Here is a 24,365-nt window from a genome sequence, read left to right on the forward strand (position 1 = left end):
TTTAAAATGCCGATTGGTTTCAATATTATCTACAACTCTCCCGGCCTTTACTTTGAACTGAATAGGATTGTAGAATTTAATTTCCCTGCTCGAAGGATAATACAAACTGCATTCATTTTGTTTACAGCATTATAATTCATCCATTGTAACACGGAAAGGCAGATTATTAATTATCTCGATTACTTTAGTTGATCTGACAAGCTGGATTCTGTGAGGTTGCTTTCTCTTGTCGGGATAACTAGAACTGGCGGGTGATGGGGGAACAGTTATTTTAAAAAATGAGAGACCTTCCTTTTTTAAGATTTAAACATTTTTTCACTCCAGGGTCATTGGACTTGGAATCCCCTTTCCCCAGCAGAGGCCGGGTCAGTGAATGTATTCAAGGCTGTGTTTGACAGATGTTTGATGAATCGTTAAAGGGAGCTGAATGTTATGTGGGGAGGGGTTTTTTTTTGTGGAGAGGGGGGTGGTGGGGCAGCAGACAGAAAAGTCAAGTTGAGATTCCAACTAGATCAATCATATTCTCTTTGACATGCGGAGAAGTCTGAACGCTCTTCTCTTGCTCCCAAAGGCTCGTGTTAATAATTCACTGGATTAAAGAACCATGCATCTTTAAATTAATCTGATAGGTTCCGATAACCCCTCATGACCAAGGGTTTTGGAACCTGGAGACCATGGCCTAAGGGTAGGGGCCACCTGGATTTACAATTTTCACAGCCAGGACAACTTGACAAAACTACGCCCTTTGCTGAAATGAGGTAGTTTTTTGTTTTAATCAAGCTGTACATGTGTGACTCGAGTCTGGGGCCCCTGGCCATGAGGTAGGGACACTACCACTGTGTCACCAGATTAATCATCCCCAGCCGGTCTTCTCTCTAATTGTGAGGAATATCGATTGCAAAGAAGAAAACACAATGAATGTAAAACACCATGCTGAGTGTGAGTAAGATGCAGCTGCATTTGTAGATGAAAGTCCATTGCCTTTGTTCTCTTCAGGATAGAGTGCTGTCCTGATCATTATTTGGAGATGCCAGTTTTGGACTGGGGTAGACAAAGTTAAAAATCACTCAACACCATATTATAGTCCAACAGGTTAATTTGGAAGCACTAGCTTTCTGCAAAAGTACTTGCAGAATTACATTTTGCTTTGCTCAAAAACTGCATGAATCCATGTAAGATTCCGTAAATCTGTTTTTTTAGATTAGAATCAGTCTGACCATTGTGGCACAGTCTAACACAGGGCACCTCACACCTTCAATGCATTATCTGGGCCGACATGACACCTATTGTTAAAGTGCACTTGAGAATGTAACTATTAAAAATGTTTTGCGATTTACATATGAAAGAACTGAAACCAACTTAGTCATTCTAAAAGATGAGAGACTTAACAAACAATCCAGGTTTTTTTCAATATATAATTTCAGTTACATCACACTGTAAACTTGTGTTATAAATTCTGTGTCTTACAATCTTATTCTCCACAACCACCTGATGAAGGAGCAACGCTCTGAAAGCTAGTACTTCCAAATTCATCTGTTGGACAATAACCAGGTGTTGTGATTTTTAACTTTGCCCTGATCATAGCTGACCATCTCCATCAACACCATTTCTCCTCACTATTGCTAAATCTCTTGATGTCTTTCGTCTCTCGATCTCTGTCTTGAACATACTGACTGAGTTTCAGCACCCTCTGGGATAGAGAATTGTGTAGATTCACCACTCTCGGAGTGAAAGAATTTCTCCTCATCCCAGTCCCCTTTTTTTTATTCTGAAACTGTGCTCCCATTAGCAGACACAACTTGTCTGTTTCTGTACTGTTGAGCCCTATAAGAATTTTAACAGTGACTGTGCTTAGTTAGTCTGTTGAAAATGTGAACAATGTTTCTATCTTCAAACTTAAAAAGGGAAGACATATGTGTTTGAACATGTAGCACTGTAATGTAAAAATCTTTGTAATGAATCACTCCCCAAAATCTCTTAAAAATGTATTGAAAGGTGTCGGAAATGAGAGTGAGAGAGAGAGGCAGAATTTGGAACAGCAACAATTCTGTATTTGCTGACAATCGTGATTGTCTTTCGGTTTGTAACACCCTGTTCTGTTCAATTTGTTAGCTTAAAACATTTTCTCCCCAAGTTGAGTAATTGGTATTCTTTGGAAAGCGAAGTCTTAAAATAGAAAAGCAAATAGTTAACTTTGAAATAGAAGGTAGATGCCAGTCTTTAATAACATTGATCACATTCTCTTCATTGATAAAGCATGTGTATTTACATGTGAAAGTACTGGAAAATGTTCAAATACATAAACAGTCTTCCCCTGTTCCCAGAAAGACATCAACATACTTCCAAATCAGAACTTGCTCAGGCAAGTTTATTAAAGAGAGAAGATAATGTTGGGCATACCTCAAGTCTTCGTTCAATGTTGTGGTACTACTGTATTTTCAGTTAGTTACTTGTTTTCCCATAATATTCAGCTTTTATTTTTGGGCTCCTCTTATTATTTTTGTCTACTCATGGGACTGGCTGGCTGGGCCACTGTTGATTGTCCATTCCTGGTTGTCCTCTAGACGAAGGGCTCTGGCCCGAAACGTCGATTCCCCTGCTCCTTGGATGCTGCCTGACCTGCTGCACTTTTCCAGCAACACATTTTCAGTTCTGTCCTCTAGACGGTGGTGGCTGTCCATCTCCTGCAGTCAATGGGTTGTAGGGACCCCCATAATGCTATGAGGAAGAGAGCTCTAGGATTTTGACTCCGCAACTCTGAAGGAGTGGCCAATATATTCCCATTGGGGAACTTGCAGGTGGTGTGTTCCCACGTATCTGCTGCCCTTGTCCTTCTAGATGGAAGAGGTCACAGGTTTGGAAGATGCTGTCAAGACACTTGTGAATGAGCATCTCAGCGTGTGTATTGAGGGATGTGTTGAAGCGTAAGCGAATGCCTAGGGAGTTAATTCAAAACACTTGACTGTTTGAAACAGTCCCTGCAAGTTTCCAGCCAGAAAGAAATTTCCGACCTTTAAACCACCAGAAACCATGAAGAAAATTTCCCCTTTAAGTGTGACATATTGGATTGCAAGTCAGAACAGTCATGTGTGACCACAATCCACAGCAGAACTATCCTCATTCTACATGTTTATTCTTGACTGGTTCTGATGCAACATTACACTCTAATGAACAGATCCCAAGCCAACTTTGCTTGCAGCTTCAGTGTTAGATTCCAGTTTAGTTAGTTTATAGAAGCTACAGTTCCTTTTCTGAGCTCCAGTACAAGAGCAAAGCTAAAGAATTATGGTGCAAGAGATGCATCCAATTCAGATAATTCTGGGTGCCCATATTTAAATACTCTCTATAATTATAAAGTGAGTTCATCATTCGACAGAGGGTAAGGATAATGAGCAGGTATTCTTAATTGGCAGAATATGACTGACTGGTGGTGTGCCGCAAGGATTTATGATTGGGCCTTGACTATTCACAGCATTTATTAACAGTTTAGCTGAAGGGATAGGAAGCTACATATCCAAATTTGCTGACAAGCCAAAGATATTTGTCATTGTAATATTATACTTCCATTTCTGAACTTAGAAAGAAATTTTAATAGGGTAAGTGAATGGACAAACAATGGCAAATGAATTGCAATGAGGATAAATGAAAGGTCACACAGATCCTAAAGGACAGGCTGGTTACTTTCTAAATATTACAAACTGTGGAGGTTCAAACAGACTGGGAAGGGGTGCCTCTCTACAGAGGATGTCAGACCTGCTGAGATGCTCCAGCACTTTCTGTATTCCATTTATTTTTGAAGACTGAGGTGTGATTTATTTGACAGTTTTGCAATGATAAGGGTAGAACAGAGAGAGTAGTTTGGGAGGCATTGTTTCTGCTGACTGGAAAGTCTAAGGGACGCACTCAAAAATTAGAATTGTTCACAGGAGTGAAGTTTTCGACATAGACAGGGTGGTAGATGGTCAGAGGTCTTTCTGCCAGCAGCAGTTGATCATAACATAAAATGCAGGAACTGAAGTAGGCCATTTGGCCCATTGAGTTTGCTCCGTCATTCATTGAGATCTTGGTTGATCTAATAATCTTCAACTCTACTTTTCTGCCATTTCCCCATAATCCTTAATTCCCTTCCTCATTAGAAATACACCTCAGGGTGGAACATACTTAATGACCCCAGTCTCAACAGCCCTTTAGGATGAAGAATTCCACAGAAATTCTTCCTCATCTGTCAGAGACTGAGGGGTGACCTTATAGAGGCTTATAAAATCATGAGGGTTATGGATAGGATAAATAGACAAAGTCTTTTCTCTGGGGTGGGAGGTTCCAGGACTAGAGGGCATATGTTTAGGGTGAGGGGGGAAATATATAAAAGAGACCTAAGGGGCACCTTTTCACAGAGGGTGGTACGTGTATGGAATGAGCTGCCAGAGGAAGTGGTGGAGGCTGGTACAATTGCAACATCTAAAAGGCATCTGGAAGGGTTTGGAGGGACATGGGCCGGGTGCTGGTAGGTGCGACTAGATTGGGTTGGGATATCTGGTTGGCATGGACAAGTTGGACCAAAGGGTCTGTTTCTGTGCTGTATATCTCTATGACTCTGAGTCTGTCTTAAATGGGTGACTCCTTACTCTGAGATTATGTCGTCTGGTCCAAAACACTCCCACAAGGGGAAGAAACCTTTCTGAATCGACACTGCCACACCTCATAACCCTGTCAAGACCACTGGTGCCGGATCAATTATTTATTAAAACTCAAACTAGTTCATAAGAGTTTTGTCAAAGGGAGGAAACAAGATAGGACAAAGTGAAGTATATGAGATCATGCTGATCAACGATGATCTCCATGAACAGCAGAATAAGCTGAAAAGTCTAAGCTTCCACTCCCTCCATCACCAATGCCCAGTAACAGCAGTGTGTACCATCTACAAGATGCATTGCAGAAATCCACCAAGACTGCCTAGACAGCACCTTCCAAGCCCATGTCCATCACCAACTAGAATGACAAGGACAGCGGATACAAAGAACACCACCACCTTCAAACTCCCCTCTAAGCCACTCCTTATTCTGACTTGGAAATATATCTCCATTCCTTCAGTGTCATTGGGTCAAAATCCTGGAATTTCCTCCCTAAGGGCATTGTGGGTCAGCCTACAGCACGTGGACTTCAGAAGTTCAAGAAGGCAGCTCCCCACCACCTTCTCAAGGAGCAATTAGGGACCAGCGATTCCCAGGCCCCATGAACAAACTTTTTTTTAAAATCACCTCCGATTCCTACAACAGGACAAATTGTGTCTCCTTCTAATTGTCAAAGAGATCTGAACAGCTATATCAAATAATTTCTATTTTCTTGCGGCTGAGTTTTTCAAAAATCCGTTGCCATGGTTACTCAGCAGCAGAGAGGTTGAGAAAGATAACAATCAAGGTCAATTAAAAATACTTTAGTGCTGCACTACCCACAGGGTTGAAATTAACTACTTGATTTTACCATCCTAATATGACACTTTTGTTTCATCATTTAAATATAATTTCTACATGTTGATGAAGAATGAAATAAATCTTTGACCTGCTTCAGGACTTGGTGTCTGCAATTTGAACCCTATGTAAGCTTTTCCCGCACTAACTATTTGTGGTTTTATTTCAACTTGGGCACTGGAAATTGAAGGGGCATTTTCAAAGGTGGCGCAATGGGTATTGTCCCTGCCTCTGAGCTAAAAGCCCGCTCCTAGACTTGGTGGCCCAACCAGTCTTGCATCCACCTGCATCTCCTTCTTACACCTATCAACAGCAAGAAGTTGAGAGTGGGAGAAATTTCTGATCAGCCATGTGATGAAAAGTGTTCAATCCTTGATCATCGCTTCCAATCAACTAGCTGCAGTCTTGCTGAGATGTTTTGTTGCACATCCAGGAGTTTGAGGTCAAGGAGAAGGCAAGGTCAGGAACTATCTTCAGTTTTAATAGACCGCACTATTTATTACATATTGAAATGGAAATACTACACACACAATATTCAGGGATATATCAGGCTCTAAAGTTAGTTATATTATGGAAAGACTATTCCATAGACTCTGCCACCTATTGCTAACTGGTGTCCTCCACATGGTTGTGTTTTTAATATCCACCTGGCTCAGACCTAAGACTTCTGCTAGCCCTCTTCCTTAGCTCCATCCATACTGTGGTATTTATGCCCATTTGCGGAGCAGTTCCTCAGATATCATCGCACATCCGCTCCAGGGTCCTAAAGCCTTTACACAAATGTTGCCACAGCCACTGTAATTGCCCTGTGAACTGTGACACAGGGCGTTTAAAAAGAAATGAGACACCTATTACAGTTTGTAATCTGTTCCAATAATTACCTTTTATTTTATTGAAATGCTTCTATCTCAATGCTACCTCAGACTTTACAAGGGCAAGGTATATGCCTCTTTAATATTCTGGGCTTGATGAGATGGGATCTGAGAAAGACAACTGTATCAATGAGGCAGAAAACTCAGAAAGGGATCGTGCTGTCAGGTTGAGTGAAATAGGAGTTGATGGAAAGGGTGAGGGCACTAATAAATTAAAAATACTATACATGAATGCACGAAGCATTAGAAATAAGATGGATGAGCTTGAGGCTCTTTTGGAAATTGGCAGATATGATATTGTGGGGATAACTGAGACGTGCTTCAAGTGGACAGGGCCTGGGAAATAAATATTCAAGGCTACACGTGCTATCTTAAGGACAGACTGACGGGCAGAGGGGATGGGGGTGGCCCTGTTGGTAAAGGATGATATTCAGTCCCTTGCGCGGGGGGACCTAGAATCAGGGGGTGTAGAGTCAGTGTGGATAGAGCTGAGAAATACTAAGGGTAAAAAGACCCTCTTGGGAGTTATCTACAGGCCCCCAAACAGTAGTCTGGATGTCAGATGTAAGTTGAATCAGGAGCTGAAATTGGCCTGTTGCAAAGATATTACTACAGTTGTTATGGGGGATTTCAACATGCAGGTAGACTGGGACAATCAGGATGGTATTGGACTTCAAGAAAGAGACTTTGTGGAGTGCATCAGAGATGGATTCTTAGAACAGCTGGTGCTGGAGCCAACCAGGGAGAAGGCAATTCTGGATCTGCTATTGTGCAACGAACTAGAATTGATCAGGGACCTTGAAGTGAAGGAGCCATTGGGAAGTAGTGACCATAATACAATAAGCTTCAATCTGCAATGTGAGGGGGAGAGGGTACAATCGGAAGTGACAATATTTCCGTTGAATAAAGGGAACTGTGGAGCTATGAGGGAGGAACTGGCCAAAGTTCAATAGTGCAATACCTTAGCAGGGATGACAGTGGAGGAACAATGGCGGATATTTCTGGGTATAATGCAGAAGTTGCAGGATCAGTTCATTCCAAAAAGGAAAAAAGATCCTATGAGGCGGCATGGGTGGCCGTGGCTGATGAGCAAAGTTAAGAAACATATAAAGTTGAAAGAGAAAAAGTATAACATAGCAAAGATAAGTGGGAAAACGGAGGACTGGGAAGCTTTTAAAGAACAACAGAGGATTACTAAGAAGGAAATACGCAGAGAAAAAATGACGTGCGAAGATAAACAGGCCAATAATATAAAGGAGGAAAGTAAAAGTTTTTTTAGGTATGTGAAAGGCAAAAAAATGGTTGACTAAAATTGGGCCCTTGAAGACAGAAACAGGGGAATATATTACGGGGAACAAAGAAATGGCAGAATAATTGATCTGTGTTCACTGGGGATGACACAGGCAATCTCGCTGATGTAACATTGGCTGAAGGACCAGAACTTAAGGGAATTTATATTTGCCAGGAATTGGTGTTGGAGAGACTGTTAGGTCTGAAGGTTGATAAGTCCCCGGGGCCTGATGGTCTACATCCCAGGGTACTGAAGGAGGTGGCTCAAGAAATTGTGGATGCATTGGTGATTATTTTCCAGAGTTTGATAGATTTGGGATCAGTTCCAACGGATTGGAGGGTGGCTAATGTTGTACCACTTTTTAAGAAAGGAGGGAGAGAGAAAGCAGGAAATTATAGACCAGTTAATCTGACCTCCGTGGTGGGAAAGATGCTGGAGTCTATTATAAAGGATGAAATTACGACACATCTGGATAGTAGTAACAGGATAGGTCAGAGACAGCATGGATTTATGAAGGGGAAATCATGCTTGACTAATCTTCTGGAATTTTTTGAGGATCTAACTCTGAAGATGGACGAGGTAGATCCAGTAGATGTAGTGTACTTTCAGAAAGCCTTTGATAAAGTCCCACATAGGAGGTTAGTGAGCAAAATTAGAGTGCATGGTATTGGGGGCAAAGTACTAACTTGGATTGAAAGTTGGTTGGCTGATAGGAAACAAAGAGTAGTGATAAACTGCTCCATTTCAGAATGGCAGGCAGTGACCAGTGGGGTACCGCAGGGATCTGTACTGGGACCGCAGCTTTTTACAATATATGTTAATGATATAGAAGATGGTATTAGCAATAACATTAGCAAATTTGCTGATGATACTAAGCTGGGTGGCAGGGTGAAATGTGATGAGGATGTTAGGAGATTACAGGGTGACCTGGACAAGTTAGGTGAGTGGTCAGATGCATGGCAGATGCAGTTTAATGTGGATAAATGTATGGTTATCCACTTTGGTGGCAAGAACAGGAAGACAGATTACTACCTAAATGGAATCAATTTAGGTAAAGGGGCTATACAGAGAGATCTGGGTGTTCTTGTACACCAGTCAATGAAGGTAAGCATGCAGGTACAGCAGGCAGTGAAGAAAGCTAATAGCATGTTGGCCTTCATAACAAGAGGGATTGAGTATAGAAGCAAAGAGGTTCTTCTGCAGCTGTACAGGGCCCTGGTGAGAGCACACCTGGAGTACTGTGTGCAGTTCTGGTCTCCAAATTTGAGGAAAGACATTCTGGCTATTGAGGGAGTGCAGCGTAGGTTCACGAGGTCAATTCCTGGAATGGCGGGATTACCTTACACTGAAAGACTGGAGCGACTGGGCTTGTATACCCTTGAGTTTAGAAGACTGAGAGGGGATCTGACTGAGACATATAAGATTATTAAAGGATTGGACACTCTGGTGGTCGGAAACATGTTTCAGCTGATGGGTGAGTGCCGAACCAGAGGACACAGCTTAAAAATACTGGGTAGACCATTTAGGGCAGAGATGAGGAGAAACTTCTTCACCAAGAGCGTGGTGGCTGTATGGAATGCTCTGCCCCAGAGGGAAGTGGAGGCCCAGTCTCTGGATTCATTTATGAAAGAGTTGGATAGAGCTCTCATGGATTGTGGAATCAAAGGTTATGGAGATAAGGCAGGAACAGGATACTGATTAAGGATGATCAGCCATGATCATATTGATTGGTGGTGCAGGCTCAAAGGGCAGAATGACCTACTCCTGCACCTATTGTCTATTGAGATTACCTCCGTTTCAATGGTCTGCTTGCAATAACTAATGTGATTCAATACCTTATTGTCAAGCATTCTTCAGTTGGAAGACGATGACGTTGCAGGTTGAGGAGGCAGGATTTCTGTTATTTGCACCTGGATGAGTTCATCTGAATTCCATTAAGGGATGTCTTTTGAACTCCTGCTGGATCTCCAGCAGGAATGCTGAACCATTCTCATTGGCAGAAAGGTCAAGAAACAAAGGTCAGAGAGTAAAAGTGATGAACCAAAGAAATAAAGGCAATGTAAGGGCATAACCATTCTTTTTCAGGCATGGAGTGACCAGATTCTGAATGGCATTGCCTGATCATGTGCTTGAGGCTGGTTCGATCAAGATTTTCAAAATGACGATTATCTGAAGAAAAATTAGTTGCTGTGGTGGAATGTTTGGGGTGGATGGGAGTGATGAAAATTGAATGAGTCTTGCAAAGAACTAGCTGCTGTGCTATAACAACTCTGAAATTCAGTCCACTCAGAAAACATCAAGATTTCTGTTTGCCAATTCTGTGTTGCCTTGAAAGTCTGGCACTTCCGTAAACATGGTTCCATTGAGTAGAGCAGAGCCTATGGTCCTGTTCACTTATAGCAGTCGGAGCAAGGGCCCAGCTCCTTCAGAGAGGGCAATCAGGCCTTCAGGTGAACGGTATTGGGGCCTAACATGGGGGAAGAGGAGACTTCAGGCCAGGATTAGTTTCTGAGGAAAAAAAAGACTGCATTTACTTTCAAATAAATATTGGAGGTTGTTATTTCATCAGAAAAGTCTGTCAGAATGGTTTCACAACAAATTAAGAATTGAGAACAGGAGTAGACCATTTAGACTCTCAAGCCTGCTCCACCATTTAACAAAATCATAGTTGCTCTGATTGTGGCTTTTGGAAGAACAACATGTCGATAGTGTATTGACCTCCTTTTTGATGTTCGTCTGGTTATAAGTGTGGTCATTAAAAGGTGACCGATAATGAAGATAACAAGAAGTAATACTTGTGGACAGGAAGTGTATGTTCGGCATTAGTGATTTTTTTTTAAAAAGTGTTCTGTCAAGAGATGTGGGTAACACTGGCTAGGCTAGCAAATAGAGCGGCTAGCATTGCTACCTCATAGCACCAGTGACCTGGGTTCTATTCCAGCCTTGGGCAACTATCTATGTGGAGTTCAACACATTCTCCCTGTATCTGCATGAGTTTACTCCAGTGCTCTGGTCTCCTCCCATGTGCAGGTTGGGTGGATTGGCCATGGGAAATGTGGAGTAATGGGGAAGGGATCTGGGTGGGATACTCTTCAGAGGGTTGATGTGGACTTGCTGGGCTGAAGGGCCTGTTTCCATACTGTAGGGATTCAATGAAATACCCATTCCTCATTGACTTTGAGAGGGCAGTGGTGAGCTACCATTTTTGATCCACTGCAGCTCATATGGTGAGTGTTTAAAAAACTTGTTACTTCTCATGTCATTAGTTGCCCTTCGTGAAAAATATTTAATCTTGACTACAAAAAAATTCAAAAAACTAAGTTCTTTCTTTTCCTTGAGCAAGTCTTCAATCCCAATCTATGGTATCATAAGCAATTCGTGGTCATTCTGATCAGGCAGCTGATTCTTCGATAACTTTCTAAAAAGAAAGAAAGGAAGACTATTGGTTTTATATATCATGGGACAGAATTACCAGCTGCCAGTTCCCCTCTGAGTCCGTCACCATCCTGCCTTGGAAATATGTTGACGTTCCTTCAGTGTTGCTGGGCCAAAATCCTGGAACTCCCACCCTGAAGTGTTGTAAGTGTCCCTGCACCAATGGGACTGCAGCTAGTCAAGAAGACAGCTCACCACCTTCCCCCGAGCAGTTAGGGATGGGCAATAAATGTTGGTTTAGCCTGTGGCGCGCCCATCATCTTGTAAACAAATTACGAAATAACCCGTCACTAAATCACTGGGCTGGTACCTGCTCCTCCTAACCCACAAAAATACAAACTGAAGACGGGGACAGAAATCCCTGGTCTAGGCCCCCAGCCTGGCTCCCAGCTCTCCCCCAATTCCCCCCCCCACCCTCCTCACTGAGGAAGAGTGGGCCTTCGGCACCAGTTATTGGACCCTGACATTCCAACTCCTGACGCTAGGTGTACCTGAACCCCATGGACTCCAGAGATCCAAGAAAGCAGCTCTCTACCACCTTCTCGAGGGCAACTAGGGATGGGCAGTAAATGCTGGCCCAGCCAGTGATGCCTACATCCCAAAAATAGTTCTTTAAAGCAAAAAACAAGCCCCAACTCATTGAATAGCCAATCGAATCCATTTGAAGTGTATCGTCTGTAATAGTTTATGTAACCCGAGCAACCAAATTGCTCACAGCAAGTCTGACAGGAATGTGACGATGACCCCACAATGTATTTTTGTGAAGTTGTTTTGGAATTCAGTATTGAGCAGGACACTGCCCCATTAGTGCCACTGGGATCTTTCAGATTCATTGCAATGGCAGGCAGGATCTTGCTTTCACATCACACCACAGAGGCAGAACTTCTGACACTCCCTCAGTACAGCACCGTGGGGTCAGCCTGGATTTTTTTTTTAACGTTTGGGTCCTGGAGTGGGATTTGACTCCAAAGCCTTTCAACTTGGGGGCTACCAACCGAGACCCACTTTGGGCCAAACCTTAAACACTTTGTTGCCAAATTGAGTGCTTTCAATGCCTTTAGTTTAGGAATAAATGATGCACGTCTGGACTGTTCCAGTCTTTTGAAGGACTCACACTGTATGAAAAGACTCTGAATCATTCTGACTAAAACTACGTTGACATTTAAGGGCATCTCCTGTTCCAAGTAAACCGGCAATTCAGACTTCACAATACAATCATCAAGCCAACTGACTGTATCCAATTACTTTTTTTTCTTTCAAATTAACCCTACTGTTTCAGCAATGTGGGAATTGGAACAGGGAAAGGCCATTCGGCCCTTTTAGCCTGCTCCACCATTCAATAAACTCCTGGCTGTTCTAGTTGTGGTGTCAACCTCATTTTCTTGTCTGCCCCCTCCTCCACTCTGCCATAACTGTCTTGTCTATCAACAATCTGACTCATCCTCAAAACAATTTTAAAAACCCAGCCTCCACTACTTTCTGAGGAAGAGAATTCCATACTTTAAAAGATTTAGGCACTGACGTACTGCTCTCGTTGGAGAGAGACGATTGGTGATGGTTTAACCTGGGGGGACAGATTGTGAAGGAGAGTCCTTTAACATTAACCTCAGATGGCGTGGGTATTGAACCAACATTATTGGTGTTCGTCTGCATCATAAACCAGCCGTCCATCCACACTGTCATAACCCTCTAAGAGAAAATACTTCCCTTCAACATCTTCTTAAAAGGAGGATCCCTTATTCTTAAACTGTGTCCTCTCGTTTTAGTCTCTCTTTCAGGGTGAAACATCTTCCCACTATCCATTCAATCCAGTCTCCTCAAAATCTCAATGTTTCAATAATATTTGCATGGATTGAATCTTGAATATCCTCAGTACGTACTACTTTAAGCAATTAAAATAGTAAAAAAAAACCTAGGTACACATTTGTCTCAACTTCTCTAGCAGCTGTATTGGAAATCAGACCAGACTATTTCCAAAGTCGATGCAAAGGTTAAAGATTCTTAGAAGTAATATTCAAAATCCCCCAATTTACCTGATTTCTGTACTTAACAAGAATCACTATTTATTAAAAGTAACTAGATTCTAAGCTACAGGTAAAACATGACATTGAACTATATCAATTATACAAATTCAGTGCCTTACAAATGCCCCCTTACACACAGAGAGGAAAGTTTATTCACTCATGGAATGAGGGTGTCTCTGGCTAGGTCAGCATTAATAGCCCATCCCTAATTACGCAGGGGTCAGTTAAGAGTCAACCACATTGCTGTGGGTCTGGAGTCACATGTAGGCCAGACCAACAGATTTCCTTCCCTAAAGGGCATTAGTGAACAGATGGGTTTTCCTGACAATCAACAATGGATTCATGATCATCATTAGATTCCTAATTCCAGATATTTATCAAATTGAAATTCCACCTCTGCCATAGTGGGATTTGTTCTCAGATCTCCAGGGCATTAGTTGAGTTTCTGGTTTAATAGTCCAGCGATAATACCACACGGCCATTGCTCCCCCCATGACCTGATGGGGAAAAAGGGCAGAGTGAAACTTGGGTAAATAGTTCTGCATATTTTCACAAGATCTGATGGTTTGCTTCTTGCTGACTGAAAGGTTTCGTCTCGACATTTCTTTCTCCAAATACTTCCCCTTGATTTTCAGGGGTACAGGGTGGCTGGATCACTTCTGAAAGGTCTCTGATTTCTCCAATTCACAGTCACAACTTGCAGCATCTGCTGAATTTTTCTTCACACTCAAAGTGGGTCAAAGCAGAAAACCAAGAGAGGGACCCGCTGGTTTCTGTTCTGATCTATCATATTTCTGTACTCAAAATAGAAACCTCGTTCTGGTGAAGAGACACATTGGACTCGAAATGTTAACTCTGTTTCTCTCTCTCTCCATAAATACTGCCAGACCTGCTGAGTTTTTCCAGCATTCTCTGCTTTTATTTCAGATTTGCAGCACCCATAGTGTTTAGCTTTTAGCTTCCCTGTCTTGTTCACAGCTGTTCAGCTGCCTGACACCCAAGCACACTATGGTTGATGGGCAGAGGAACATGGTCAATGATAACTTGTCCCTAGCCCACAAGCCAGTCAGCCTTACTTACAAACAATCCCGTGAGTCCAGTTCGTCTGTGCGTTGCTGGAAACCAAAGTTACACAAACCGAGTTTACAATAAACACCTGTCTTTCTTGCAAATCCCTAAGTTTTAAAATCATTCCTTCTCATTTCAGTCCACAGTTTTCAAAAGTATTAAAATGAAAAAGGCTCTGCCTATACAGTTCAATTTGGAATTATGTGCTTTTAGCCTTGCCTTTGTTACCTCTAGACTTGACTATGCCACTATTCTCCTGACTGTCATCCTGTGTTCTACCATTTGCAAGCATGAGGTCACCAAATTTTGTACCAAATGCCATTTCAGACCAGAAGATGTTGGAACAGAAGTAGCCCGTTGGGTCTGTTCTGCCATTCAATGAGATTGTGGCTGATCTGATTATCCTCAACGCCACTTTCCTGCTATTTCCACATAATCCTTCATTCCCTTATTAATGAAAAGTCTGTCCATCTCAGCCTTGAATATTGTAATACTCATAATGTAAGCCCCGACAACCCTCTGTGGTAAAGAATTCCACAGATTCACAACTCTCTGAGAGAAGAAATTCCTCCTCATCTCATCCCTAATTATTATATTACAAGGGGAAACTCCCCCATCTACCCAATCAAGTCCCCTAAGAATCTCTTATGTTTCAATAAGATTCCCTCCCACACTTGAAAATTCCAGTGAGTATAGGTCCAGCCCACTCAACCTCTCCTCTATACCCAGGATCAGCCAAGTGAACCTTCTCTGGACTGACTCCAATGCTGGGATATTTTGGGTTGAGAAGACAAGGAACTTTCATTCAGAATGTAGTGGATCTTTAAAATTCTCAACCCCAGAGGACTGTGAAGACTTATTCATTGAGCAAGTTCAAGACAGAAACCCACAGAGAGGGTGAGGGGATGGTGTAGTGCTATTGGCCTGGGGCCACAATTTCAGTGGCCCATGGAATGCTCTGAGAACCCGGGATATATCCTATTTATGGAATGAGTTTGAAAAAAAAAAGAATTGACAGTCTAATGATGACCACAAAACCATTGTTGATTATTGGAGAAACCCATCTGGTTCACTAAAATGGGAAGGAGATCTGCTGTCCTTACCTGGTCTGGCCTACATGTGACTCCAAGCTGGCAGTAATTTGGCTGACTCTTAATGGTCCTCAGAAATGGTCCAGCAAGTCACTCAGTTGTATCAAACCGGTGGCTCACCACCTTCTCAAGGGCAGCAAAGATTTGCTGATCCAGAAAAACCCACAACCCCTGGATGAATTGAAAAAGAAAATGAAGGGATGTGCGGATACTGGAGAAAAATAGTATTGAAGTAGAAGATCAACAGTGATTCACTGAATGGCAAGGGGGGCTGAATGGCCTACCTCTGCTGTTCTTTCTTATGTAATAACAATAGCTTGTAATTATGTTACACGTCCAATGGATATTTTGCTTGATAGTCATAGAGATCAACAGCACTGCAGAAGGCCCTGTGTGGTATGGTGGCTCAGTGGTTAGCACTGCTACCTCACAGCACCAGAGACCTGGGTTCAATTCCCGCCTCGGGCAACTGTCTGTGTGGAGTTTGCACATTTCTCCCTGTGTCTGTATGGGTTTCCTCCTGGTGCTCTGGTTTCCTCTCTCAGTCCAAAGATGTGCAGGTTAGGTGAATTGGCCGTGCTAAATTGCCCATCGTGTTCAGGGATGCGTAGGTTAGGTGCGTTAGTCATGGGGAATGTAGAGTAATAGGGTAGGGGAATGGGTCTGGGTGGGATACTCTTCAGAGGGTTGGTGTTGACTTGTTGGGCTGAATGGCCTGTTTCCACACTGTAGGGATTCTATGATCCAGCCCATTGAGTCTGCGCTGTTCAAAAACAACCACCTAACTATTCTAATCCCATGTTCCAGTACTTGGTTCATAGCCTTGGCATGCACATTAAATACTTTCTCAGTGTGCTGAGGGTTTCTGCCATTCCCACCCTCATGGACAGTGAGTTTCAGATTCCTACCACCTTCTGGGTGGGGGGAGAAAAGATTTTCCCCACATTTTCTGTAATCTTCCTGCCCTTTCCCTTAAACCTGGGCCCCTTTGTCATTAATCCCTCCATCAAGGGCCAAGATTTCTTTCTGTCTGCCTTACCAGTGTTCCTGATAATTTTATACATCATACCTTTAATGGTAACTCACCCAAAAATGAGCTGTTTGGTTACACCTAGCAACAGTAAGTCAGCCGGGGAAGGCTGACATTGATCTAATTGACTTTCTGTTCAAAGAAAGAAGCAAATATATTCCGGCAACTCTCCTGAATCTTCTTGTTTGCCGTCCTGCAGAGAGTTATGAAATCAAAGTGAGCGAGGGTGACTCGATGATATTTAAGCAGATCTCGGAGACGGCTGGGGTTGCCTTTCCCCTGCTTTGTATCTGCACCTCTCCCGAGCTGGCATCCAACTGTGGCACCGAGTTGCGGTTGGAAGGTGGAGATCACATGAACGTCTCTTTCAACTCCAGATGCGACCCGACACGGGATGTCATTGTGGAAGCCACCAGGAATATCTGTAAGTGTTTCTTATCTTTGTGGGATTTGTTGGAAAATGTGACAGCTGAGGTCGTGTACCCCCCCTCCCCCGCTGCCCCCCACTTTTGGAGCTTACTCAGAGCTACACAAGTGGCTGGAATAAAGCTAGGGGCAGGATTGTAAGACCCCACTGGAGTTAGGAACGGGGGAGTGGATGGGGCCTCATTTACCAGCACTGGCTGGAGTGCCTCCCGAAGATGCCATTCGGTCCTTAGACCCCAGCTATTTAGAGTCTACATGAATAACTTGGATGCAGAGATAGAAATTTCTGCAGCTGAATTTGTGGCCCACGCAAAAATAGACAGGATGGTAAATTGCAATGAGGAAATACAGTGGAAGTGGTCATGTGTTTGGAAGGAGGCTTGGTGAATTTCCGCAGTGGTTGGTATAAACTGCTGCTACTCAGTGTTAGAGGGAGAGGGAGTGGTTGTTTGTGGATGTGGTGCCAATCAAGTGGGCTGCTTTATTCTGCTTGGCATCGAGCTACCTGAGTGTTGTTGGAGCTGCAACCCATCCAGGCAAGTGGGGAGTATTCCATCACACTCCTGACTGGTGCTGTGTAGACAATGGACAGGCTTTGGGGAGGCAGGAGGTGAGTTACTTGCTGCAGGATTCATAGCCTTTGACCTGCTCCTGTAGCCATTGTGTTTATGTGGCAAGTCCAGTACATCCTGAAGCTGGATGGATTCTAGGTGACTCTCTCTCTCCCTCCAAGCGCCAGCCCGCTCTCCTTCATTGGACAGTGAGCCCATCTCCAAATCAATTGAGGGAGCGGCTACACAAATTCCCAATAAGTAACTTCTGACCCACCTTCCCGTTTGAGAGTATTTAGGACCACTCCCAACCTCTTACACAGTGCAGCAGAGCCCAGGTTAGCCCATTGTGCCAGTACAAATTCTTCAAAAATGCATTGAATTGAAACAAAATTCTCTGCTCTGTCCTCCGTTGCCCTGCAGCGTATTTTTCCATTTCAGTTATGTATCCAATTCCTTCTGCTATTGCCAGACCCTGGATTCATGATTATAACAACCCATTGTGTGTGAATATTGCCAGCTCTCCCTTTTTGACTTGACGTTTACTTTTCTCCATCTGTCACTCCCACCCCTTGTTAAAAGATTCCTGCGAGTTTGCCGAGAGTAATTCAAACACTGCGGCTGGCAGTATGTTTCTGTAAAGGGAGGAGGTGGTTGGCGAAAGCAGCTTGTGTTTATATACACCCTGCCTCCCCAAAAGGTGCTTTTGAATCCACGTTCCTGGTGAGATCGGAATAAGTCACAGCTGGCATCGATGCCGGAGTGGAATATGGATCTCTCTCTCTATCCCCAGCAGTGACTGACTGCCCCAGGATTGCCAACAAATAATGAAACTTCAATAGTTACACCTCTCTCTTTGTAGACTCACCAACACTGGGGGGCAGGGGGAGATGGGGAGGAGGCAGCATTGTGATAATGCTACCAGACTAATAATTCAGATGAAGGGCTTATGGCCGAAACGTCGACTCTCCTGCTCCTCAGATCTGCCTGACCTGTTGTGCTTTCCAGCTTTTGATTCGATAATAATCCAGAACGCCAGGCGAATGGACTGGGGTCATTAGATCAAATCCCACCACAGCAGATGGATAAAATTTGAATTCAGTAAAAGTCTGGAATATCACAGAAAAGCAAACCTAATGATGACTGTGAAACCACTGCCAATTTTCAGTGAAAATGCATCTCGTTCACTAATATTCTGTGGAAAAGGAATCTCCTGTCCTTACCTGGCCTGGTCTGCATGTGACCATAACAATGTGGTCGACTCTGAGATGTTCTCTGGGCAATTGGGCGCAACAGTAAATATTGTCCCAGGTAGTGATGCCTGTATGAATGAATTAAACAGGAATTGTGTACAGAGCTCCCATTGTGGTCAGTTTTGGAAACCATCTACAGCTACAGCACAGCAGAAATTCTTGAATGAGGTGGGGTAGTGGTTTAAAGATTCATACTGGTCCACATCTATCAGGAGCATGATGGTTGAGGAGGTGTGGTCCAAGAGAACTATTGAAGAGCAAACACCGCGTTGAAGTGATCTGTGTGTTTGGAGAAGCAGCTGCAACCCAGTGATTCACGCTGACAGGTATTTCTGTAATTTGTTCATGGCGTGTGGTTGGACCAGCCTTTATTGCCTGTCCCGAAACTGCTCTTGGGAAGGTGATGGTGAGCTGCCTTCTTGAACAGTCTGAGGGGTGTAAGTAGACCCACTATGCGTTAAGGAGGGAATCTGGATTAATGGTGCTGGAAGAGCACAGCAGTTCAGGAATGTCAGGACCCAGCCCCCTGGCGATATGTTTCCAAATCTGGATGATGTCAGATTCAGAGGGGAGCATGCAGACTGTGTTTGTCCCTAATGCCCTTGTCCCCCTGTGGCTATGTGTATACTGTCTAGAATGAGGGGGCTCAGTGCTGCAACGACAGCATTACAAGTCTGGCCTAACCAATGCTTTATAGACATTTCTCCTCTGCTTTTGTCCCGTACAATTGGACCCTTACCCTGTGATTAATTTCAGAAACACAGTGTTGTTTCCAAATGCACCTAAGCCCTTTCCATGATATTAGAATAGAATCCCTATCATGCAGAAACCAGCCATTCAGTCCAATAAGTTTAGCTACTTGATAACCCTGCATGTTGAGCCTTGCCTCAGGTGGTCAGCCACCTTTCCCTTCTCGTATTCCAGCAACTGACCAGGTCTCTCAATCCCACCTGCAACCACCGGTCCCTTCCCACCCAGTCTGGGGCTTGACAGGGACACAGCTGGGAGGAAGTTTCCCTTCACAGGAGAGTCTAGAACCATAGGGCATTGCCTCAGATTAAAGGGGCACCAATTTAAGACTGAGATGAGGAGCAATCTCTTCTCTCTGAGAGTTGGGAGTCTTTGGAGCTCCTTGCCACAAAGAGCTGTGAGGTCCTTGTGTATATCTAAGGCTGAGATAGATTCTTGATCAGTCGGGGCACCAAGGGTTACAGGGAAAGGGCAGAAATGTGAGGCATGTCAGATCAGTCACGATCCTATTGAATGGCGGAGCAGGCTCGAGGGGCCAAATGGCCTATTCCTCCTCTTTCTTAAGGCCTTTTAAATTCCAGGCCACACTGCATTACTCTGCTAACAACCTGTCTGGTGCCTCTGGCCATGTTTGATAATGTCTTATTTCTGTTTACAATCGTGTTGCTGTCCTGTTACAAGCCAAGCCTCACTGACCACACTTGCCTTGCTCCTTGCCTCATCACCAGTTTAATCAGTCTGGGTTTCATTTCGCGTTTCATCCTGCAGTTTCTCATCATTCCCTCTCGGATCTCAAAGACGCAACCCCCTGTTGGTATTGTGCGAGCACCTGATTTTCACACTGTACATTTGTAAAACATCTTGTACGGCATCTGTTTTATGAAGCCTGATCATTTTGTTGCCTCACTATTTCCACTCACTGAGACAAGATCGATAAAAGGTACCCAGGATGGGAATTGAATTAGGAGATTTTAGCAACGATGACTGCCTCAGGGGATGGCCTTTTTAGATTAAAATTGAATGAGTTTGGGAAGTTTAAAAATAACTGGATACAACTGAGATTAAGCAGCTGATTAACAGCACGTTTGAGCAATCTTTGTTATCTGAGGATAAAACTTCTTTTTTTCTTAGAAGGTTGAGCCGATTTGAAACTGGGCAACTAGTTATCCCTGATTTTAAAACCGATATTATAACAGGATTAACTGTGATGTTAGCAAGAACAGGAAGGCATGGCGATAAATTGGGAAAGAGGGAGGTGCAATGCGACCTGGATGTCCCTGTACATCACTAACTCAGGGTGCAGGTGGTAAAGGTAAATGGTTTGTTGGTTTGCACAGCGAGAGGATTCAGGTACAGGAGCAGGAATGTTTTGCTGCTGGCCTCGGTGAGACCACAACTGGAACATTGTGTGCAGCTTTCATCTCCTTATCTGAGGAAGAATGTTCTGGCTCTGGAAGGGGTGCAGCAAAGGTTTAGCAGACCCATTCCTGAGATGGCAGGCGTTATGTTTCATTTAAGACCATGTTCACTGGAATGAGGGCAAATCCCAACGAATTCTAACAGGACTAGATTGGGTAAACGCAAGAAAGATGTGCCCGATGACTGGCGTGTCCAGAACCAGGGGTCAAAGCCTAAGGATATGGTGTGGGCACTTAGAACTGAGGTGGGGAGGAATGTGTTCACTGGTGAGTCAGTAGAATATTCTACCACAAAAAGCAATTGAGGTCAAAACATTGAAGGAGTCAGATATGGTACCCAGGGCCCAAGGGATCAAAGTTAAAAATCACAGAACACTTGGCTGATGACTCCTGATGAAGGAGCAGCACTTTGAAAGCTAGTGCTTCCAAATAAACCTGTTGGGCTATAACCTGGCGTTGTGTGATTTTTAACTTTCTACAGCCCAGTTCAACACCGGCATCTCCAAATCATTAAAGGGATCAAGGGTTCTTGGGAGCAAACAGCAACCAGGGGACAGAGTTGGATGATCGGCCATGATCCTATTGAGTGGTGGAGCAGGCTTGAAGGGCTGAATGGCCTACCTTTGTTCCTATGATCCTGTAAAATGCCAGGAATACTCGGGGCAGCTCTGGGAGCATCTGCAGAAGCAGATTGGAGTCAACTGTCTTCTGTGAGAATTTGGAAAAGTTAATGTACAAATATGTGAACTCTGAGCAGACGTAGGGACACACAGCACTTTCAGCCTGCTGTGTCATCCGAAGGTACCACAGCTGATCTGATTCCTCCATGTTCTCACCCACACACCCCACCCCAATAACCCTTCACCCCTTGTTTATCGAGAATCTACCGACCACTGCCTTAAAACAAACATCCAAGACTGGAGGATTGGAGGGTGGCTGATGTTGTCCCACTTTTTAAGAAAGGAGGGAGAGGGAAAACAGAGAATTATAGACTACTTAGTCTGACCTCAGTGGTGGAAAAAATGTTGTAGTCAATTATAAAGGACGAAATTGCGACCCATCTGGATAGCAGTAACAGGATAGGTCAGAGTCAGCATGAATTTATGAAGGGGAAATCATGCTTGACTAATCTTCTGGAATTTTTTGAGGATGTAACTCTGAAGGTGGACAAGGGAGATCCAGTGGATGTAGTATACCTGGACTTTCAGAAAGCCTTTGATAAAGTCCCACATAGGAGGGTAGTGAGCAAAATTAGGGCGCATGGTATTAGGGGCAAAATACTGACATAGATTGAAAATTGGTTGGCTGACAGGAAACAAAGAGTAGTGATAAACGGCTCCCTTTTGGAATGGCAGGCGGTGACCAGTGGGGTACCGCAGCGATCAGTGCTGGGACCGCAGCTTTTTACAATGTACATTAATGATATAGATGAAGGTATTAAAAGTAATATTAGCAAATTTGCTGATGACACAAAGCTGGATGGCAGGGTGAAATGTGAGGAGGATGTTAGGAGAATACAGGGTGACCTGGACAGGGTAGGTGAGTGGACAGATGCATGGCAGATGCAGTTTAATGTGGATAAATGTGTGGTTATCCACTTTGGTGGCAAGAACAGGAAGGCAGATTACTACCTAAATGGAGTCAAGTTAGGTAAAGGGGTAGTACTATGAGATCGAGGTGTTCTTGTACATCAGTCAATGAAAGGAAACATGCAGGTACAGCAGGCAGTGAAGAAATCCAATGGCATGCTGGCCTTCATAACAAGAGGAATTGAGTATAGAAGCAAAGAGGTCCTTCTGCAGCTGTACAGGACCCTGGTGAGACCACAGCTGAAAAATGTGTTGCTGGAAAAGCACAGCAGGTCAGGCAGCATCCAAAGAGCAGGAGAATCGACGTTTCGGGTATAAGCCCTTCTTCAGGAATGAGGAGGGTGTGCCAAGCAGGCCTTGCAGAGGGAGGAAGAGAGCTTCTTCAAGGAAGGCAAGTGAGACCACACCTGGAATATTGTGCACAGTTTTGGTCTCCGAATTTGAGAAAAGACATTCTGGCTATTGAGGGAGTGCAGAGTAGGTTCACGAGGTCAATTCCCAGAATGGCAGGACTATCTTACACTGAAAGATTGGAGCGACCGGGCTTGTACACGCTTGAGTTTAGAAGGCTGAGGGAGGATCTGATTGAGACGTATAAGATTATTAAAGGATTGGACACTCGGGAGGCAGGAAGCATGTTTCCGCTGATGGGTGAGTCCCGAACCAGAGGACACAGCTTAAAAATAAGGGGTAGGACACTTAGAACAGAGTTGAGGAGAAACTTTTTCACCCAGAGAGTGGTGGATTTTTTGAATGCTCTGCGCCAGAAGGCTGTGGAGGCCAAGTCTCTGAATACTTTCAAGAAAGAGTTGGACAGAGCTCTTAAGGATAGTGGAATCAAGGGTTATGGGGATAAGCTAGGAACAGGATACTGATTGAGGATGATCAGCCATGGTCATAATGAATGGTGGTGCTGGCTCGAAAGGCAGAATGGCCTACTCCTGCACCTATTGTCTATTGTCTATTGACTTTGTATGCATGGCCTTTTGAGGAAGAGAAAACTCATCCCTCTGTGAAGGAAAAATATTCTTCTCAATTCTGTCCTAAGTGGGTGACCCCTTCTTCTAGAACCTCCCATATTCACCCAGTCAAGCCCTCACAGGACTTATATATTTTTTTTCTTTATTCATGGGATGAAGGCATCATTGGCTAAGCAGCATGTATTGCCCAGAAAGCAGTTAGGAGTCACCCACATTGCTGTGGGTGACATGTAGGCCAGACCAGGTAAGGATGGCAGATTTCCTTTCCTAAAGGGCGTGAGTGATCCAGATGGGGTTTTCTGAAAATGGATTCATGGTCATCATTAGATTCTTAATTCCAGATAAGTATTGCTTTCAATTTCCACCATCTGCTGTGGCAGGATTTGAACCCGGGTCCCTAGAATATTACCTGTGTCTCTGGATTAATAATCCCACAAAGATACCAGTGGGCCATCACCTCCCCTTATGCAGAATGTTAGAAATGTAATGGGTTTTAAGTGGGTAAAATGGGGTGAGGTTGGAAATAGAGACAAGATGAGGGCGGGTGGAAGACAGGATTAATTAAATAACACGAAGAGCAAGCAGGAAATGGTAATGCACCAAGACAAAGAAAGCCAGGTCCAGAGGAGGTGTGATTGGCAGCATAACCAGGTGCTGCCTGGAAACGAGTCCGTGGGAAAGCGACGTTAAGATCAGTGTGTGCAATGGAAATGGAACCAAGCCCAAGTGGGACACTTGGGAAGGTGCAGTCTTTTTGATTGTAAATTGCTGAGGTTAATGGGTTCATGAGGTGATGAAAGACCAGCACAAACAACGGGGCACAGTTTCTCAAGGTTTCGTTGGAAGCTGGCAGCTGGCGAGGTCAGCCTGGGAGGAGACTGGGGACTTCAACTGAGGGATACTCCCGACTGAGGGTCGAGACCAAGGGGCACAGATTTTCGATTGGCAACAGAACCAAAGACGACATGAGGAAAATGTCTTGCATCGCGAGTTGCTGGGTGCGCACTGGCAGAGGGTGGGGGGAAGGCAGGGTCAGGTACAATTGTGACTTTCCAAAGAGGATTATCTGAAGAGAAGAGTTTTGAGGAGCTAAAAGGAAAGGGCAGGAGTGTGGGAGTC

At 43.9% G+C, this 24,365-nt stretch overlaps 1 protein-coding gene across 1 annotated transcript in view; it reads left to right on the forward strand.

Moving 5' to 3' along the window:
* The window catches only part of cdcp1a (CUB domain containing protein 1a), a 113,318-nt gene that overhangs the window by 54,159 nt on the left and 34,794 nt on the right, over positions 1-24,365 (forward strand). The window contains exon 5 of the mRNA XM_072560378.1: positions 16,479-16,703. Within this exon, the coding sequence (XP_072416479.1) occupies positions 16,479-16,703 (225 nt within the window). The remainder of the gene's footprint in view (positions 1-16,478; positions 16,704-24,365) is intronic.

The sequence above is a fragment of the Chiloscyllium punctatum genome, chromosome 41 (genome assembly GCF_047496795.1).
Source record: "Chiloscyllium punctatum isolate Juve2018m chromosome 41, sChiPun1.3, whole genome shotgun sequence".
In the NCBI taxonomy this organism is placed as follows: domain Eukaryota; kingdom Metazoa; phylum Chordata; class Chondrichthyes; order Orectolobiformes; family Hemiscylliidae; genus Chiloscyllium; species Chiloscyllium punctatum.